Below are 21,838 nucleotides of genomic sequence, written 5' to 3'. Positions count from 1 at the left end.
AGCTATTGATAAGTTGTTCTTTGTGCAAGCAAGTATATATAACTTGCACTTTATTGAAACAATTTGTTTTGTGTAGTTCTGTGTAAATTCATTGGCGTAGCCTCAAGGCAGGAATGTAATCCTAGACTCTGGAGTGCTCTGCATGGTGATGTGCATTCATATAGCGGTTTTTAACCTGCAGTTGCCTTTAACTAAATATGTATTTCAATATTTACACTGCTTTTTACATTACAAATTTAAAAGAGGAATTTAATATTAATTGGGAAATAGACTGTCAAGACCAATATAAAACTGCCTTACAAAATTTGCTATAAATCAGTGGATGTTGTAATGATGCATGGACTGAAAAATGACTAGTCACTAGAAAATAATTTTTGAACTTTTATGTACAAAGTAACACAACAATGCTTTTTAACTCAGTGACACTTTTTTCTTACAGACTTCTCTTTGAACAACTTACTGTTTAAGCTGTAAAGTATATAGCTATAATAATAAAATGATTGGATTAGTTTTAGCTCTCACCAGTATATAAGAAAGGTATAGAGTTTAATTGATCATTAGAATGTGCTTGTTACTGGATGTAGACAAGCTAATGGAGGAAGTAAAATGGCAAATGTGACATTAAAGTAACTGTAATTATTGATTATAAAACATGTTTTAAAAGCTGCTTGTTTGATCTGTATTGAATAAGAAAACTGTGAAGCAATGTGGATGTAAAGTGTCAACATTTATATGATAACCTTGAAGGCTTTTTTGCTTTAGATGCTTTACAGCTGTGTTGGTATCTGGACAAGGAGTACAAAATGTGGCACTTTCTGGTGTTTAGCAAGCAAGATCCAGGCCAGGTTTTCTCTACTTCTAACACCCAACCTCTGAGTGTGAGACTGTTGTTACAGAAACAGCAAAGTATGATGCACTTCATACTGTGTACATTTACTAAATAAAAAGGAAAGTTTTATGATGCTCTTGCCTAGAGTTTAAGTTGAATGTTGAAGAGCTCCGGCAGTTGAATTTGAAAAACACAACTATCAAACATTCTGCCTATGCATTTGTAAATGTTCTGATCTAACACGTTCTAACCTGTATCTTTTAGTTTAGATGCTTCCTGCTTTAGCTCTTTAATCCTTCTGGAGGATGTCTCACTATCCCAGTTCCTAATCCTGTTAACTGTTGTCTGTTTTTTTTTTTGGTTTTTTTTTGCCTTTCCTTCACTGATGATTCCTGTGTTCCTTAATGCAGTGTCATGTAAGTCTAGTAACAAGTTTGGCTTTCAATATTATTGCTTTATTCTTACTTTGTCTTTTTAGACTGTAGATTTATTTACTATCCTGAGACCAATGTAAAAATAACCTTAGTATTTTAAGAGGCTCATTTAGCCTTTCAAGAGTTGTCTATTAAAGTTTCATATGACATCTGTTTCATGGATAAGATAAACCCATACAGGTGTGTGTGTGAGTTTAAAAAAAATAGCTTGTAATCAAAATTCAGAATGGTAAGTTGATTGTATTTTTTTTTTTTTTACATTGATCTTTTGGAAACTTACTTTCTTATTTAATTTCTCTTCAGTGGACAACCAGCCTATGTTGCACTATATTCGAGATAAAACTGCTGTCCCTTACTTCTCCAACCTTGTTTGGTTTATTGGGAGCCATGTGATAGAACTGGATAACTGTGTGCAGACTGATGAAGAGTAAGCTTCTTACAACTATTTCTTTTTGCGAGATGCATTGAAAACCTTTTAAGTTCATTTCTCAAGAAATGATCCTACCAACAAGCAGCCTAAAGTCTGTAATTCTTACAAGATCATGTTAGAAATCATTGCAGGAGGATATTTTCAAGTCATTTATCAATTTTAACATTCCTGTAAATAAATGATTTGTTGGAGACACGTTACTCCTCATCCCAGTTGGTTTGAAATATGTAGACTTTATTAATGAACTAAATTGTTATGCAGAAGATACATAGTGTTTGCATAACATGACTAAAAGAATCTTTAGATGTCTGTACACATTCAGAACGCTGTACATTAGGATAGTTTTCTGAAAAGTATTATTAGAAAAATAGTCTTTCCAAGTTAATTAACTAAACACCATTGCCATCAATATAACTGGCAGATGGTAGCTTGTATAGAACCTCTTATTTTGTCAGCTACAAAATTCCTGCTGTTGCTCATGATCACCACATTGGATTTTCTCTTTGAGTATGTATGGAGCAGTTTTTTAAAGCGTTACTTGGGTTAGAACAGTACAGAAGAAATATAAGTAATTTTACTGGCTTTAAGATAAAAATGTTTAAATAGTCTTTTGTAATAGAAAACACAATTGTAATATTTCCTTTCATGACTGGCTTCTGAAAAGGCACATACAAAGTGGTAACTGAGATTTTTATGCTACTCCAGAAAACCGAAATCTTGTACTCATCACTGGGGCTGTTGCATTATGAAATTAATATGACAACACTCTCCTTCAATTGCTTCATTTTGATTGTAAAATCTCAAAGGTTACAGGAGGTAAATTGGATGTCTGCATTAGTCACTCTGTCTGCATGGAATCAGACAGAAAAAAGATGCAGATACATTATCTCACTGAGTTCTGAATGTTTTTTCTACCTTAGCTATGTCTAAATCTTTGTCTCTTTCAGGCACAGAAATAGAGGCAAACTGAGTGATTTGGTAGCAGAACATTTGGATCATTTGCATTATCTTAATGATATCCTTATCATTAACTGTGAATTCTTAAATGATGTGCTCACAGACCACCTACTTAATAGGCTATTTCTGCCTCTCTATGTGTATTCATTAGTAAATCAAGATAAGGTAAGGAATAGCTTGCATGATTTGGTGATTAGTTAAGTCTTAATAATTAATGATTTCCACTCAGTATTTACAGTAATTTGTGCAATAAGTGTATCCCATAAGTAGAATTATCCTCTACATTTAAGTACTTTACAAGAAACACAGTTTAAAAATTCAGGTCTTTGTTTTTCTTAAATTAAAAGATGACTGCCCGGGAGATGCTGTTTTAGGTGTATGTGTGTGATATATAAACCCAGCTAAAGACTCACGTACATTGGCCCATGTAGTTAAACATTTAGAGTCCATCGTAGTTGTTAACCATTGCGTAGCATTTAATGTTAGCAGTAGTGAAGGGGACAGGAGCAGTAAGTTTAGGTCTTGGCCTGAATTTCTCAGAAATATGTTTTAAAAGGCCAGTATAACTGTATCCAAAAGATACTTTTTTAAAAAGCAACCTTTAAGATTGAAAACAGGATCTCTGTTATTAAATATAAAATTCTCAAATCCATGCATCTGGCCTCTAGTCTGCTTTTTCTAATTTCAGTGTTTTTTTTTTTAAACATGTGACTAATTTAAGTATCATCTGTGGCTCCATAAAAGGAGCAGAATCAGACTTGCGATCTACTGTATGGAACAGATGAAAATTTTGCTTAAATTCCATCTAGTCCAGGTTCTTACACAGTGCCCATCTCTGTGGTAATTGCATGTGTCTTGTGATCCTCTTGTATTTTTTATCCTTGTTATAATTGTGTGACATCAGTTGCTCTGAAGGTTTATCGTACTTTGCATTTGTATGGAGCCTGCCATCAAAGATCTTAGTGTTTTTCATATGTTAATTAATTTAACCTGTCATATCCCCTTCTGGGTTAAGTAATTATCTTCATTTTATACAGTGAATTAGTGGTAGAGGTAGGTATAGATCAGATTTTATGATTTCCAGTCTTGTGCTTCAGCCATGTTTCCTTCCATGTCTTTACAAATGCAAAAATATGCCAATATCTCTAGTGGCTTAAAACATGTTTCAGACAAGATGGTAAATATTGTAAATAATTCTCTTTTCTGTGGTGGTAGTGGTTCTTTCACAAACCATATTATTCTAATTTTAATGGAGATTTTAAAGTATTGTCATTCTATAAGCATTTATTGTGCTCTGATTATGGAGAGAAAATGCCCGTGAAGCCAGAATGACCTACTTGAATCCAACAACGAATGTCAATAACTTTAGTAAAATTTATATCGGTCTTAATTTGGTTTTGTGGAATAACAAATTGTAAGAGTCTCCTTTTATGAATTTGTCATTTCAGAAGTACCATCTGGTAAGGATATGTTGGAGGGATAAATACATACTTCTCACTTAAGCATCTGGTAAAAATAAATATTACAGGAAACTTTGGCAGCCATATTTTCAAGTGTGCAGCAAATGAAAAATGCATTCTTCTGAAATCCCTTTTCCAAAGAAATGGAAAGTCACTGGAAAACGTCAGCATATTCGTTGGAACTTAGTGGCATTGTGGGAAGTGGGGGAGGTAGTGCACATGAATAAATCAAGTGTTTATACTTTTTCTTCTGTGTTTAAAAATGTTCGCCTTTGTTCTATTTAATGGTGTAATTAATTAACTGAGCATTCTTTTCTTTTCTTCCACAGGGTGGGGAGCGTCCGAAAATAAGTCTCCAAGTTTCTCTCTATCTTCTCTCACAAGTATGTCATGTTTCAATGTGGTGTTTGTAATGGTCTCAGTAACTTCATTATAAAATGTGTGTTTCAGGGGGCTATTTTTCAGCTACACATCTGGAGAGAATTGTGCTCAGTTTTGAGGTGCAGTGTGTACCTTTTTAAGGGACATTTGTATATTTTTTTTAAATCGCTCACTGGTCATCACGTAGGCCAACTGCCATCTTTACTTACTAGTACCTTTCCTTGGAGGTTCTTGGAATACTTTACAAACATTATCTAATTAAGACTTTAGAACCCAGTAAAAGGTGGATATTTTGAAATGTTTGTAACAATCCCTTAACTCACCAGTCTAATGCAGCTACCTCTTGAATGGGATGCCGCAGCTATTAAACATTGCATAACAGCATTGTACAACTAGTCAGGACTGAAGTGAAGAATACAGTATTCAACTGCAGCTCCAGGCAGAATACAGCATTCCAAATTTCAATTTGACTAGGACATATAGAAATCAGGGTTTTGAATCTTACTCTTGTGCAAAATGTTGTGGGATCTTTAATTTCAGGTAGTCAGTGCCTTTGTTTTATGTCTCGTGAAGTGTGATCAGCATCCTTTACAAAAATAAAAATTGAGTGTCTGAATACTAAGCAGATGCTATAACTTCTGACAATTGAAAATGCCATTATGGATTGTACACCTCTTAGGTAATTTTACAATAGATCAGAGTGCCACCATAAACTTCTTTTAAATTGGGAATTTTTTAAGTGAGTGGTGAAATACATAGTTAAATAAAAGCTCTTGAAAATGCCAGATGCTTATCTTTTGTTCTTCAGATTATTGCTGTTTGCCCTAGTGGTTGAAAAAGCTTATTCTGTCAGCTAAATATTAGCTTACCTACATGCTCAATACATTTACATTCTTAAATTAATATATACATTTAGGTGAAAATATATTGTATTGACAAGTATTGACTTGAGATTTCTGCTAGAAGTGACAATATTTTAAAATGACTTATTTTTAAATCAGCCTTTTTATAAGTGGGAGTATACTCCCAGGTTGATTTCTTGATGACAATTTGTAGACATTGTAAAAACCAGTTTCCAACTGTTTTGTTGCCTCAGAGAAAGAAACACTGCAATGCTGCTAAGTTTCTGTTTCCCAAATCATTTTCAGTTTGAATTAGGTTTAGTGACTTCAGAAATGAAACCTTACAGTAGCAATCCCTTGAAACTAAGGGAATCAGTCTTTTAAAGTCACTTAATGCCTCTTATGAGATGATTTGAGCCCTCTAATTTACCTTATGTAAATGGGAGTATTGAAGTACTCTGCATTAGAGAGAGTCAATAATTTTTCAGTTCACTAACTATTCTGAAAAGTGTTTTAAAAACACAAAAACAACAAAAAACAGCCAAGTGAAGTTTGACAAATTTTGTTTTGGGGTGAACTAAATGTCTTGAATAGTAATTGGCCAGAGATAGGGTGTATGAACTGAGAATGACTCTAGCTCAGTGATTAGGGCACTCGTGTGGAAGATGGGAGACCCAAATTCATGCCCCTGCTCTGTCTCAGGTGAGGGGGAGGGATTTAACTTGGGTGTCTCACATTCCAGGTAACCACTTTAACTACTTGGCTGAAGGTAATAAAGGAGGCAGTGGGTCCCCTAGCCATTTTGTGAATGGCATCTAAGTCCTCTTGTGAATCTAGCCCAAACAATTTTTGTGTCAAATTCGCAATAGTTTGGGGTTGACTGAAACTGTATTTCTCCGGGAATGAATTTTTTATCCAAAAAACGTCACCCTGTTTTGCTCAGCAGCTCATTAGGCCTATTTCATCATACCCAGGGCTTGTATACACTTAACATGCTACATTGGCATAGCTATTCCACTGCAGCGCTTTAGTCTAGACGCTACCTTTGCCGACGGGCGGGATTTCTTCTAAATCACCTGAGAATCAAATGTGTGTGTCTAGGGGAAGAACATTATTCATAACATTGAGTAGTAGATTTCCATGTTGGTATCAAGATGCTGAGTAGCTAATGCAGCAAAACTCTTCCTTTATGGTTCTACTATATTGCATATCATTAGTATGGTCTGTCTTGTGCTACAACTTGGTCCATAAAGTTGAGTATAAATTGTAAAATGCAATCCCTGTTTGTTTTATGCTGTCATTGTGATAGCATCTACCAATACAAAAACAGGATTATAGTAACTACTCGCATATGAGAAAACTGCTTCCCAACCTATACCTCCTCAGTCAACATTAAGTTGTTAATTAATATCTTGATGGGTCTGTAGTGAAGCAAAGGCTTGATGAAAGATTCCTGAAATAGATCTCTGTAGGTCAATAAATATCAACTCTGACAAGGTGGAAGTTGGACAGCCAGGTTCCTCACTGAAATAATCTTGTTTTGAAGAGTGCACATTAAGTAACTGTTAAGAAAACCACTTTAGTGATTTCTGCCATCAGTGTTGCATACACAGAGATGGACACTAGCATACTAGATACTCCATATAATGAACGGCTTTCTAAATTAGAACCAACAACTTGAATTGCATCCAGCAGCAGATGGGAAGCCACTGCTGTTCCCGAAGTGCAGGTGTAATGTACTTTATGCCAGGGCATTCCTGTGAGCAGGCAGGCCACTGCCTTACGTTCCTGAGTTACTTCTAAAGGGTAGCTCAAAGTTAATCTTTGAGAGCATATTGTTGTTGAAATTCTGAAGGGGATTTATATGGGTTCTAGCGCATCACTGCCAAATAGGAAGTCAAAGGTTCCCCCTTGCCATTGGAAGTCTGGATAATAGCATGTTCTGTAAGCAGATGTGGTCAAACAGTGAACCCAGGGTGCTGGTTTAGTGACTCTGAAACTGTTTTTGTCTCTTTCACCTAGAACAACTAGGAATTTATTTTAGGGTTTTTCTGTAGCACCTATCATAATACTTTCTAAGTGCTTAAATGTTGTAAACATTGGAGCCTTATTCCTATGTTACATTGAGCTTATTCCTACGTTCTATAGAATCATAAAACTAGACCATTCCTGACAGGTGTTTGTCTAACCTGCTCTTAAAAATCTCCAATGATGAGACTCTACCACCTTCCTAGGCAATTTATAAGTTTTGCCTAATGTCCAACCTAAACCTCCCTTGCTGCAATATAAGCCCATTCCTTCTTGTCCTGTCCTATCCTATCCTCAGAGGTTAAGAGAAACATTTTCTCCCTCCTCCTTGTAACAACCTTTTATGTACTTGAAAAGTGTTATGTCCCCTCTGTCTTCTCTCTTCCAGACTAAACAAACCCAATTTTTTTCAATCTTCCCTCATAGGTCATGTTTTCTAGAAATAATTTTTGTTGTCTTCTCTAGACTCTCTCCAGTTTGTCCACATCCTTCCTGAAATGTGGCACCCAGAACTGGACACAGTACTCCAGTTGAGGCCTAATCAGCACAGAGTAGAGCAGAAGAATTACTTCTCGTGTCTTGCTTACAATACTCCTGCTAATATATCCCAGAATGGTGTTCGCGGTGTCTTTTTTTTTTTTTTTTTTTTGCAACAGCGTTACTCTGTTGACTCTTGACATTGAGACTTGTCAGATACCTCTCACTGAAAAACAACTATTAAGAAAAATGTTCTTACACTGTTGAAAAGTCTTAGATCTTCGGGCCAGAAGGGACTGTTTTGCAGGATGTCAAATTAGATCATAAACACAGGCCATAGAGCTTCAGCCACTACTTTCTCCATCAAGCACATTTTGTAAAATCTTATGCATGGAGTATTGCTAGGTGTTCCCGTACCACAAGGCCTGTGAATATAATGTACCAGAATCACGTAGCTGTCCTGGCTTTCCCCAATAACAAGATTTCTATGAAATTGGTTGACTGTAGATGAATGCTATAGAATCTTCATGTTTCTTGAAACAAATGGGGAGGAATAAATAGTGCTTAGCTGGAAGAGGAATAAATAGTGCTTAGCTGGAAGAGGAATAAATAGTGCTTAGCTGGAAGAGGATAAAAGGAACTAGTGAACACTGGCCAAGTAGACTATCAATCAGGCTTGGAATTCAGGGAAAGGCACATTAATTTGACGTAGAAATGGATTGTGGTCTCTGTTCCTCCTGAATACTAATTACAGCTCAAGTATATCCCAGTCTGGGTTTTTTATTAGACACTATGTAAGGTAAAGAAATTTAACGATTTCATTAGGTGGGGGAAATACCTTCAGTTTCTAAAATATATATATATGTCTAACATTCTTTTCTTCTTCCCCCTCTTAATAGGTTTTCCTGATTATACATTATGCACCTCTGGTGAACTCACTGGCTGAGGTTATTCTTAATGGGGACCTTTCAGTATTCTCCTCAAAAGTTGAGCAAGATATCCAGAGAAGTTCAGTAAGTGGTCAACTAACTTTTGTATGTCTTCATTTTTTATATATATATAATATATTTTTTAAAAGGGAGAGAATAGGATGGAGAAATCTGGTTAGAAAATACTTGTCTGCTTCTGGAGAACTGATGAGCTTCCACCGCATTCAGTGGGAGGCTATTTTGCAGCCTGATTCTTCTTTCTGTTAAGATGCACTTCATCTGCTCATTTTTTTTTTTCCCATTACCCTAAATGTTTCCTTCTTTTCATTAATAGTATCTTTCAGTTTTTATGTAGACTTATCACTTTTTGGGGATGAAGCCAAGCTATAGCTTTCCTATTGCATAATTGTAAGTGAAAATGCAATATGGACTCAAGCTATTTGGTACAAATGACAGTGTTTTAAAAATTAACCCTGTGATTTCATTCTCTGAATGTTTAAATCAACTGTTTTATAATTAGGTGTGTAATGTACTCCAAAGTTCTTCCACAATTGTTTTTTACTTCTAAAAATATATCAGCCTGTTCAATCAGGGAAAGTAATCCTCTTCAGTTTTTTGATTCCCAGGTCCCTTTCAGTCATTGAATTGAGTTCAGCAAATTCTGAGAACTGAAACCTCTAGCAGCCATAACTTTCAAGTAGATATACATAATTATCAAAATATAATACTTTATGTGAGATCTGTAGTAGAAATGACCAGGCAATGTTTTAAAATAACTGGATATATTAATCCTTTTTAATGGATATTTAAATGTAATCTTTATATATTACATAGGAAGAAAGATTAAGTCACCTATGTTACTTATCTCTGAATTCCCTGCAGCGTGTGCTTGCATTTGCATACTTAAGAGTAGCTTAGTTTTTCTAAAGGCAGTCAAATCATGACTGTACATGACTAAACAGACTGTAATTCCTATGTCAAAAGTGAAGTATGTCCTCTAAGCCTATGTCTACATTTATTGAGGCATGTAGGGTACAGACACTGAATGCCCAGTTAGCATAGGTATAAACAGCAGTGTGTAGGTGGTGAAGCACTGCTCAATGAGTAGAGTATAGACATGCCAGACCATAGGGTATATATCCTCTTTGGCTCTTTACATGCCCAACCAGTGCCTCCAATATCTATGCTGCAGTGAAAGACTCTGGAAGGAGGAACTGCTGGAGCCTTTCCTCACTGCTTCCCCCCATGAGAGCCTTTCGCTGTGGCATGAAGCTATGTGTATTCTACATGCTGCCACAAGTGTAGACAAGGCCTAAGTATCTGAACCTTCTACCCTTCCCCTTGCTTTAATGTACTTACAGTATATTAAACATTTTCTTTAAAAAAAACTGTTTCAGGATTCTAGAAATAGCTGAGTCACTAAGGCTTGCTTTAACAGAAATGAACTTTCCTAATGCCTCGTTGTGTCAGGGGAGCTTTGTTGTTATGGGCTGATCTTTATTGTCCGTGGCTATTCGGCACAGATACAGGGGTAGTCCGACTTTGCTCTTAGTATTGGATTTCTTTTTAAACAGACACTCCAGGGTGGAATGATAGTATTGTGAGTGAACACTTCCAGATAAAGTAATCTCTTGTTCATGTTAGCAAAGGTCTGTGGCCTTCTGTTTGTCGCATACTGGATGTCTTAGTGTGCATTACTTGTATGCCGTAAATGGGTTTCATACAGAAGCAGTTTATTACTAGGAAACCTGTGGCCAGAGGGTGGGGTCTGTCTGTCTGCAGAAATTACACTTATTCTAGTTCACAGCTATTATGCAAAGGCACCTATATCTGATGTTTGAGTGTTTTGGAATGTTTGTTTCAACGTTGACGGGTTTGTGGATTTCCTACAAGCTTGGGTTCGCTTTTATTGTTACTTTGTGCAGGTTTTGTTCGTGCTTTTTTTTGGCTGCCACTTCCTACTGCTCAAGATAAGTGAACTGGCTGCATATAAACTGGAAGTCATGTCATAGCTAATCACATGAGCTAAGTAGGGCAGTTGTTAAGTCTTTCTGTGCTTGCTGATAAAAGTTTGCTTGTAGGAGAGTGAACTGAGCTTTTGGGGCTAAGGGGTTTCAGTGGAAAAGAGGAAAACTTCAAGTTAGGGAAACTAAATTTGTGGAGAGTTCATCTATAGACTCTAGGAAGTATTTATAGGGAAGTAACGGTTTCATTAAGCTCATGGGGGAAACCTGTGGTGTGGAGTTTTCAATGGAAAACCTGTCAACAGGAAGGAATATAGTTGGTTGGGGAAGCTGGACAAGAGGCCTCCAGTGAAGGGAATGTATCAGGTATCCAGCATGGTTCCAATAAAACAGACAGACAACAGGGTGTAGGTGTAGCTATGTTCATGTAGGGTGGTGACAGGCTAAAGCCAGTGAGAGGTATTGAAAGATTCCTGATGTATTGGGGATAGGGTTGGGCAGGACAGTTTAGTGTTCTCTTCTCTGTTAACCTGTGATGATACTCACTGGGATGACTCAGGTTGGGTCCCAAAGTTAGTTGCCTACCAGTTTAGGGGTTATTCTCCAGGGCTATTTCTAGGTAGCTGAGTACCAGTATCACCACTGAGTGCAATTTGTCGGTAAGAATTAGCGATGATATATTTCTTCCTATTTATCAATTAAAACATTGCTCAGGAACTGGGTTTTTCTTTTCTCAAGTAATTACTGTATGCCGTAAATGGGTTTGATGCAGAAGCAGCTTATTATTAGGAAATCTGTGGCCAGAAGGCGGCGTCTGTGTATCTGCAGGGGACATTGTAGAAGAGTTGGGAGTGAAGAACAGGCTTAACTTACTATTTTCTTCCTCTTAGAGTGTTAAATTTTACTTTGAATTCTCAATTCTAGTAATTCCCAACAGATTTCTCTTCCTCATTTCTTACTGTATGCTGCAGCGTTCCACAGTACATGTTGGAGTGCTAATATTGGCTCCATAGATTTGCATTGTGTTTAGATTTACCATAAAAAATATTTTTAGGTCCTACAAACACACAAAGGATATATCTTAACATACTATAATGAGAAGCAGTTATAAGCTAAAGAGAAGAGGAAAGTTTCATCTTGAGACTTAGAGACAGGATCTCAGTTCAAAGTTTTGTGTCTCTTGGTATTTGAAATGTCTTCAAAGACTTGCATTTCCCAGGTACTAATGTGTGGCAAAATGATGATCAGTTGAAATGCTGGTGGAATAATTGCATCACAAGTACTCTCTGGGTCCAGTGTGCTATTTTAAATATATATTTCAAAACTGAAATTCAAAAATTCCCTAGAATTGTTTTTAATAGAAGTCCTGGATCAACTGAATAGCATTTCACATGGATGTAAAGATCAGACTTGGTAGAATCTGAAAATTGTTCTCAATTACCCTGGCTACAAATATGAGCCAGTGGTATGGAGTAAGGTGAGGGTGAAGGTGAGGGTAAAGCAATACAGTGTTGAATACTGAAGTCTGTAAGAGGTTTGCACCTACTTTATCAAAAAAGCTGTCAGACTTGTGTCCCATCAATATCTTCAAACTATAGGTGTGGTGTGTACTCCACACCGTCCCTTTGGATCCATGTTCTTTTTGGCTAGTGAAGGCCAGTGAGGAAAGTACTGGATCCATTGCTGGTGGAGATTAATACCTTTATTAGGGAGGGTAGGGTGCCAGCTTCTTTTTAAGAAGCTCTGGTGCATCCTCTGCTCAGGAAACCAACATCTGATGCTGAGGGTCTTCCTTTTTTGGTTGAGATTACAGAGAAGTTTATAGTAAGACAACTGTTGCCTCAACCACCTTGATCCTTACCAGTCTGATTACAGAGCTGGGTATGGAACTGAAAGAGTCTACCAATGCAAGAAGTACAATCACCTAATGATGGATGAAGATCAGGTAGGGTCCATGCAGATACAGTTCGAGCTGTCAGCAGCTTTTGATGCCACTAATGAGGTGATTTTGACTTACTGAGTCGATTTAAAAACAAATAGTTTGCGGAGGACAGCTTGGGAACGAACAATTACCCTTGTAACATAAAAGCTAACAGACCTGTCTTGCAAGTTATGTCAAAATGTATTTGACAGCTTTGCTACAGTACTAATTTCTGGAAATCAGGGTTTGTAATGGAAATAGCAGCACATGTTGGTGACTATAAAAAGATAAGATCATTAATTAGGGTTGGCAACTTTCTAATTTCTGAAAAAACTGGACCCCTCTGCTCTGCCTCTTCCCTTGAGCGGTATCTTCCCCCCCGCTTCTGTCTCCCCACACCAATAGCTCACTGGGCTCCCTCTGCTCTGGGGCTGGGACAGGAGCTGCAGGCTGGGACAGAGCCTGTCTGCTTGCAGGTAGTAGGTACCCCCTGCTGAACAGGGGCTGGTGCGAGTTGATGACCCAGCACCTCCCCTGTGTCCACAGTAACTGGACAATTGGTGTCCAGTCAGTACATCTGACCGGATGCTGCCAGGTCCTCTTTTCACCAGGTCTTTCTGGTCGAAAACCGGACACCTTGCAACCCTATAATTGATGCACAACAACACCAATAGTGATTACTGCTCAAAACAGATCAACAGTAAGAGATGTTTCAGAGTAACAGCCGTGTTAGTCTGTATTCGCAAAAAGAAAAGGAGTACTTGTGGCACCTTAGAGACTAACTAATTTATTAGAGCATAAGCTTTCGTGAGCTAAGTATCCAAATCCTGTGTATACAGATACAGTTCAGCGAAACTTATGCCAGGAAGTCGTGTGTGTGTGTGTGTGTGTGTGTTTATTTATGTTTATAAGTGAACAAACACCCCATATCAATGTGTAGCAAGTTCTGAAAATAGATGTGAGTAGCAGAAATTACATGTCGAGGTAACTATTTTCTATATACTTTTATTGGACAGTGTTAAAATGAAGCTCTTGCTATGTTCTTCTTCTTGTGACTGTAGTTAAATATGTGAAGTCAGGGAGAATATAGTATAAACAATTTGACAATAGTCACATTAAGGTTTACCTTCCTTCCTGTCGGTGAGACCTGTTTCCTTTGTAATTCGGATGTTGCTCAATCCTACCTGTTTTAGGTTTCTTGGTTTTTGTTTAACCTACTTTCTCCTTCTCGTAATATGAAGATAAGTTACTGGTATTGCCTTGTTTTACCATCACGCTTTACACAAGATCAAACTGCAAATATGTAAAAAATTGCTTGAGAAGGTGTAAATTAACATTAACCTAAAATTGGTATCAACCTTGATAAATTATGTGCCTTCTAAATTAATTTCTGCTCTGATCTTATGGTTTAAAGTATTAGGAGTGTGTAGCTCTTGTATCTGACAGCACACATTACATATTAGCTCTTTGTAACCATTCTTTTTCTCCAAACTAAACAGGCCATGAAAACTGGCCTTTTATATAGTATGTCCTTGAGTGTTCATCTCCTCGTTTTCAACATGTTTCATTCACATTGATAGGCCACAATACACTGCATTAAAAATGTACCTACAGTATATTAAACATTTTCTTTAAGGAAAACTGTTTCAGGCTTCTAGAAATAGCTGAGTCACTAAATAATGGAAAGAGAAAAATAAACTAAATGATTCTTGCAACTTGCATCTTATAAGATGTTCCCATAAAGAAAAGACTTCATTTGTTCCTCCATTTTTCATGCCTCTTGTAATGAGAACTCATTATTATAAATAGGGCTCTAAATCTAGTTATTTCTAAAACCTTCATGTGTTGCAGTTCTATCTCTGGGTAAAAATAGATTTGAGAGGTTAAGGGGAGATAATTTTGTGCTTAAAATATAAAAGCTTCATAGTGGTGTGTGTTTTTTTTTGTTTTTTTTTTTGTTTTTTTTGTCTTGTCGTTGTGAAGGATTCTTGTACCAAAGTATTTCTTATTATGGTAACTAGCAATGGGTGACCTGGGCAAGGTTTGAATAAGCTTTCTCTACAAATTGCAAATCCTTACTTGAACCTTTTAGGGCTACAAATTGTGCTAGAGATCTTGCCAGGCATCCCTTTCATGATGTTTCATCAGTTTTTATTGCTGTTCTGAAACAAACTGTGCAGAAATTGGAAAAAAACTGTCCCTTCGCTTCTTTAAACTTTTGAGCCAGAAGGCTTGATTATGTACATAATTTATCCAATTGGTTTGCCCCTCAGTATTCATCTCAAAATATAAATACTCACTGAATTACCTCCATCAGAAGATATAGAATAAAGTACTGAAAATCCAGTGATTTTTAGTTTTCTGTAACTCTATAAGAATATACATTTTGTTCAAATGAGATCAGCTGTTTGGAAATAACCACCTCCACTAGCAAGCATACGTGAACAGCCTCCCTAGATCAGGGTTCTCAACCTTTTTCTTTTTGAGCTCTTCCCCCCCTCCCCCCCCCGCCACATGGTATTAAAAACTCCATGACCCAGCTATGTCACAACAACTTTTTCTGCATATAAAAGCTACAGCCTAGGTTAAGGGGTAGCAAGCAGGGCAGTTGCTTGGGGCCCCATACCACAGCAGGCCCTGCAAAGCTAAGTGGCTCAGGCTTTGACTTCCGCCCTGGATGCCGGAGTTGTAACCCCAGGCTTCAGCCCCATACAGAGAGGCTTTGACTTTTTGCCCTGGGCCCCAGCAAGTCTAATTGCAGCCCTGCTTGGCAGACCCCTTGAAATCTGCTCGCGGCCCCCCAGGGGGCCCCGGACCCATGGTTGAAAACCACTGCCTTTATATGAGATTGTCTTTGTCTCACAAACAATGAACCAGAGTATTGATCATGGCTGTGCTGCTTCACAGTTAAGAAATAGTCTCTCTCAATATCCTACATAGCATGTACCTTGATTTGTTCAAAAGAAGGCTCTGTCTCTTACTTAATTTGTGGGATAAAGCCCTGTTTTAAATGAAGTATGTTTCAAAACTTGCTGCACACAGCAAGAATGGGTAGGGGAGCTGCTGGAGGAAGACGCTAGATGAAATGTTCTTGAAGTTCAGCTCTTGCAGAACTTAAATGTACACACAAGCAAAACTTAAGAAAACCAGCCATTCTCAGCAGTCCTTTGCTCCTGGAATTCCCCCTTACAAGCTGATTCTGAGAGATCTGCCAGCTGGCAGTTATCAGAGCAACTGACCAGCAGGCCTTAAAGTCTGTGCTCATAGTCCTTTGACCTTGTTTGTATGGCTGGCTCCTACAACTAACAGACCACCCAATGATTTAAAGATTTCCCTGTCCCTCTAGGCCATTGATTGAGGTTGCTGTCTATATGGAATATTGTTCAGGTTAAATAAAGAAGCCTAGGTGTGATGAAATATTGGAATTGTTTTGCTGAGTGTGAATTTCTTCAGATACTTCATAGCTTTGCACTCATAGACATTAAGGCTTCTTGCCCACATCTCAAATGAAAATTGCTTTTAATAAAAATAAACAATACAATGATTTTGTGGCAACTTAGCAAATAAGACCACTGGATGACTGGAGAAGGTGTTTTCCTTGTTCATGAGCCTAGTAAGTGGAATGCTGCACATCTGTTGCTAAGGGGAATGGTTCATACAGATGTTTGCCTTTAGCTGCCTTCATTTGTAATTATCCAGAACTTATTTATTTCCTATCTAAGGCACAGCAGTATGGGTGTTATACATGCTTCTCATTCTGGAGTGCACTGAGTTGAATAATATTACGTTAAACATCCTAAAGTTGGAATAATCGGTAATTTGTGTGATATGGGTTGATGCAGTAATATTGTGAAAATATACTTAATCATATCATATAAAATACTGGTACTATGTTTTTGTAATAAATGAGACCACCAAAGGTCCTGGTAAGAAACATGTCTTTTATTTTCTGTCTTCAGTCACTTGACGAGATAAGGTTACAAAAATCTTATACTCTTGCTGCACAACAGGAGTCAATATCCACTATCTCCAGTGGCTGCTGTTACGTGGTGTGTTTTTTTTTTTTTTTCCATATTGCTACTATTTTTACCCTGAAATGTGGTAGCAATTTTAACTGATGAAGTATTGCCCATGGAAGCTGTAAATATACAGTGACTGAATTTTTTCACTTAACAAATTGCTCTTTGTTTTGCATTTGTTTTAATAAGACTTATTAACAAGTCTGCATCATTTGTTAGTGGAGAAGCAAAGGAGGTTAAAAAGCCCCCCAAAAGCCAAGCATCCTATGTTGACTGGCGATGAGTAAACCCATCTACAGCATTTGTCACGTTTTTGGGGTGGGGGTGGGGAATGTAGTCTTAAACTGCTTTGATATACTGTAGCTTTGCATCAGAAAAGAAACAGGCTTGTGTTAAGCCATATCTTTCAGTTCTTTATAATGGATGCCACCCACATACATACTACAAAATAAGTTTAGAAAACTAGATCTGCGGAGATGTTTTCGGAGTATAGAGAAGGACAAAATGAAATCAATTAGGGTTTGTCTACCTGGTGCTGTAGTCTGCATCAGAGGGGTTTAAATTTTAGTATGCACTAGTGTGTCATGCGCTAATTGGCCCATGTAGACCCTGCTGGCATGCATGAAAAGTTCCTTAATGCTGTTAATGGAGTTCTGTTTGAAACAGAACTATGTTTATGTGCACTAGAGAAATTTCAGTGTACACCAGCAGGGTCCACACAGGCCAGTTAGTGTGTGGCATGCTAAAGTGCACTAGAATTTACACCCCTGAGGTGCAGACTAGTTCACCATTGTAAACCAGTCCTATGAAATTTATTATAGGTTTTTGCGGGGTGGGGAGAGGAGGGAATGATGGTGACTGAGGCAGATGCACCAAGGACTAAGGGATTTTGCTAATAGTGAAGGATGAGGCCAAGAAAAGAACACTGTACGTAATAGTCTAGGTATACTTATCCTTAATTGAATAGATTTATCTATCACATCAGCAACAGGAAAGTAATACCATGTCTGATATTGTGACAACTTTTGGGTTAAAACATACACATTTTAATGAATCCAAATGTGTTCAGTTCTATATAATCGGGGCCTTCATTTCAAGTGCAAAGTGTTTTTCTTGGAGCCATATTGTATGCAGAATATGAGCAGACAGGAAGTGTATCTTAAATGTCATCTTTTAACGTAATTAGCAGATGAACAGTTACTGGTTTTCAGCATTTACCATTGCAGCTTGAGCCTGCTGTGTACATAAACATTTAGGAAATTTCAGTTTTTTGACTGAATATGGGTGCATGTTTTCTTTTTCTATATATTTTTAATTTTTGAGAAGGCAAATTCCTGAGACACACACTCAGTGTAGTTGTATTTTAACTCTAAACATTCTTACACATTAAACTAGCCTTTTTAATTGAAGTTGATATGAAAACTACCAGTGAAGTACACTTTGACCTCTATTTAAAACTTTAAAAAGAGGTTAGAGGTATGGTAGTTTTTCATTGAACACATTGAGATAAAAAGCATACCTATAGTTTACTTAAAAGCTGTATTTTATATTAATGGGTTTTCTTCAGCCCCATTTTTGTTTTTTGTTTTTTACTATTTCACTCCTTCCTGTTTTTTGCAATAGGCTTTTGTCTGAGTCCTCTCTGAGCTGTCTCCCCTGCATGGTCTAATTCAAAGAGCAGCTGGTGCAGTTTGTAACATCAGTGGGACTTGATTTAGTTTAGTATTGTATGCTCTTGCATGGCAAAAAACAAGGTTTACTTTTTGACAATTTTTTTCTTGATGGTACATGCTTTTAAAATGGTCATGTTTAATAGATGGATCTAGAACTTTCTTGTCCTGAAGTGTTCATGTTTCCTAATGCTACCAAGTCCTTTAAGATTAGAATAACTTTATTTTGTAGGTGGCCTGGAACTACTGATAATTAGATATTGCTAAATTGAGATTCTCCTTCTGGCCTTTTTAAGTTAAATTTGATGTGTGTAGGTGAAATGCTTTATAGATTTGTAAATAACAATTTGTCTTGTACAAACTGAAGTTACTTCTACCCATTTTATGCTAAATTGCAGAAGAAATATACAGCTAAAAATGTATCTCATTTAAATTTAATAGGCAAAATCAAGCATCAGATGCTTCATAAAACCTACAGAGACACTGGAGAGATCTCTTGAAATTAACAAGCATAAGGGAAAGAAGAGGTTGCAAAAGAGACCCAACTATAAAAACGTTGGTGAAGAGGAGGAAGAGGAGAGAGGACTTGAAGATACTCAAGAAGACCAAGATAAGGCTAAAGGTACAGAGGGTAGTTCAAAAGGCATCAAGGCAAGTGGAGAAAATGAAGGTGAGTGCACCAATGAATGAAAACCATGCAAACTTTATATATGCTAATAATTTAATTATATCACATGTTTGTGGTCTAGTTCATGTTTTTTGTTCATTTATAATACTGATTGCATAACTAAATAAACAAAATCATTAGATTTTTCCACTATCAGTGATTCTTGCTTATTTTTCAACCTCTCCATGTAGAATTCAGCTCTTTAAAAAAGACTGTTTAATTTGGTGGAAAATGTGAAGTGTCTGCAGTTTCTCCTGTGGCATCCAGCCTTTAATCACAAGTACACCTTCTAGCTATCTGCATGTGATTAATTAGTGTTGTAAGACTTGTTAACAAGTCTGTATCATTTGTTAGTTAAAAAGCCCCCCAACGGCAATCCCTCAAATTTTTTTATTTAATTACCTGACTGATGTGCATTCTAGTTGCTTCACAGAACTATCATGCCTGAATCATTAGATTTAAAGTATTGGGTGTGCACCAGAAAGGTATGCGGTTCAGTTCCTTTCGTTGTTTTAAGTTACTAGTGAAGAGGAAAATGCATATCAAAAAGTAGAGGTTTTTATGCATAAAATGAGACCGCGATGACAGCACTGCATCTAAGGAAGCATATAACACAATAAAATTTTTTTCCCCTATGTTATGACTTCTTTGGGAGCCCTTTTTCATGTCCTGCTTGCATTTTGATACATGTAACTAATCTGTCCTAAAAACTTCCAAGTTCTTTATTCTGACTTCATGTAAATGATGCTAAATACAATGCATGTAATGACTGTGTATTGTCATTTTTTTGTTCAAATTACATAATTGAACTCCCTGTGCTTACGAAATGCATTTTTTAAAATTCTTCCTCTTTCCAGTTTCTCAAGAGGCCTAACAAACTAATTTTGGGATGGGCAAGGGACCATGTTAGAGAAGTGGGCAAAAATCTCTGTGTGCCTAATATCTTAAACGGGGAGGAGTGTGTAAAACTTTTTTCTAATCCACTTAAAGTGGGTTAAAGGTCATTAACATGGCTTGCATCCATACTACAACTTAAAATCTTTTTATACAAGTGTCAGAACACTACCAAAAAATGTTTCAGAACAGCTCTCACTTTAACCTGGTTTCTTTATAGTGGGGACAGGGCTTTAGTGGGTAGTTTGCATAATTTTTATGATCCTCCTGGGTAATCCCCTAGTACATAGCATAGCATTAACTCCTAATTTCAAACAAGTAGCATCATGCTAATCAACATAGTATGTACTGGGCTTTGTTCCATGATTCCAAGTATTGCATATTGGGCTTTGTTCCATGACTCCACATATTGTAAAGCATGTGTGTATTGCTTCCTGGCAAACTGGGGCTGTTATCATAAGTTTGACAATGATATAGCTTTTATAATTTAATCTTCAGCATTTACCTTGAAAAGCTTTAAATCCAAATTAGGCAAACCTACAACATTTGAAAAAAAAAAAATTAGGTGTAAAGGAAAGGGAGAGTGAGGGTTGGAACAAACGTTGTGGGCCATGCATAGTGACTGAAGAGAGGCTTAAGCTGAACAGCAGTGGAAGTGGTGGTCATTAAGCTCAAAATGTGGGTCTTGAGGCAGGATTTCAAGGAAACTGAGGATGTTTAGTAGAAAGAATAAAGATGCCATTCCAGTCACAGGGAACAGCATCAGAAGATACAAGAGTAAAAATAGGGAACTATTAACCCCAACTGTGTTACTGACTTGCTGTGCAAGGTTGGGGCAGTCTCTTATTTCACCCTGTCAGTTTCCACTTCTGTAAAATGGGGATACTACTTACCCAGAAAAGTTGTTGTAAAACTTAGTAATGTTAATATACTGTTGTCTTAGGATGGAAATGCATGTTAAGGCTTTTGTAGCTAAATGAAACTAAATATCTTGCTCAACTACTCTGCTTTCACTCAAACTTTTTTTTCCCACAATGTGGACGACAACTTACTGTGGTGTGCATCACCTTCCCTTCCATTTGCAATCCTATGACATCCCTCTGGCAATTACAGCAATTTATGTGAAAAAGTAATATTAGGAAAACATTTGGGGAGTACTGTAGTGATCACTTAGTGTGACTTAGTAGCTTTAAATAAGAGCCACAGGCCTGTTTAGATCTGTTTTTACAGATGAATTAAAACAGTTTTTATCAACTGGATAGATATCACATTGGAGTAACTTATCTTTATATGCTAATATTTTTAATAAACACTTTGTTCTAGTTTTGTTTTTGTTAGTCATAAGGATAAGTTCATATGTACCTAGGTTAGCCTAGAAAATTAGAAGTCCTGACCAATCCACTGACTCAGTAAGACTTTGATCCTTAGCACCTGAACTATAAAATTACATGAGTTCACTGGCAACCAGACACTGCACCTAAGTTGATTTGCACTGAGGAAATCCGAGAGATGAGTAGGTGGAATCTCTTGGCTAGGAATCTATCAATTTTGGCTATAGCTGATGGAAAAAGATTGGACTCTCTTTAAGTTTATGAATTAATTTGCCCTGTGTAATTCTTGGGAATAGCACTTCCTTAATTGGTTTGAGCTGATTTGGCTGGCTGTCTTTTCATGAGTATAACCACCTGATCCACATTGATTCATATCTTCCCATGGAGCTACATGCATGCACCAGGATGACACTGTATCTTGAAGTCTGACCTTCACTTGTTTTTTTTTTTTTTTTAAATGGCAGTGATGGGGACTCTGACAAAGTAGAAATGTTAGTTGTAGTCTCAGCAGAGTTAGATTGGTGTGCACAGTGCATAGGTCAGAAGTAAAAATGACATTCAATTTAGCCCCTCTAATAAATTTGTTTCCATGGCTATAAAAAGGA

The 21,838-nt window shown here is 37.1% G+C and overlaps 1 protein-coding gene across 16 annotated transcripts in view; it reads left to right on the top strand.

Moving 5' to 3' along the window:
• Positions 1-21,838, top strand: part of CLEC16A (C-type lectin domain containing 16A) — a 188,109-nt gene that overhangs the window by 21,200 nt on the left and 145,071 nt on the right. For 15 of the 16 annotated variants that reach the window (XR_012161151.2, XR_013636404.1, XM_073362442.2 and 12 more), the window contains 5 exons: positions 1,567-1,690; positions 2,641-2,815; positions 4,440-4,493; positions 8,738-8,851; positions 18,783-19,011. Coding sequence is in view for 14 of the 16 variants with exons in the window: in XM_073362442.2 (XP_073218543.1) it covers positions 1,567-1,690; positions 2,641-2,815; positions 4,440-4,493; positions 8,738-8,851; positions 18,783-19,011 (696 nt within the window). In the remaining 2 variants the exon portion in view is untranslated. The remainder of the gene's footprint in view (positions 1-1,566; positions 1,691-2,640; positions 2,816-4,439; positions 4,494-8,737; positions 8,852-18,782; positions 19,012-21,838) is intronic. The other variant, XM_073362451.2, reaches the window with a different exon arrangement.

Source organism: Lepidochelys kempii, chromosome 10, assembly GCF_965140285.1.
Source record: "Lepidochelys kempii isolate rLepKem1 chromosome 10, rLepKem1.hap1, whole genome shotgun sequence".
Classification (NCBI taxonomy): domain Eukaryota; kingdom Metazoa; phylum Chordata; order Testudines; family Cheloniidae; genus Lepidochelys; species Lepidochelys kempii.
This window is presented reverse-complemented; position numbering and strand designations above follow the sequence as displayed.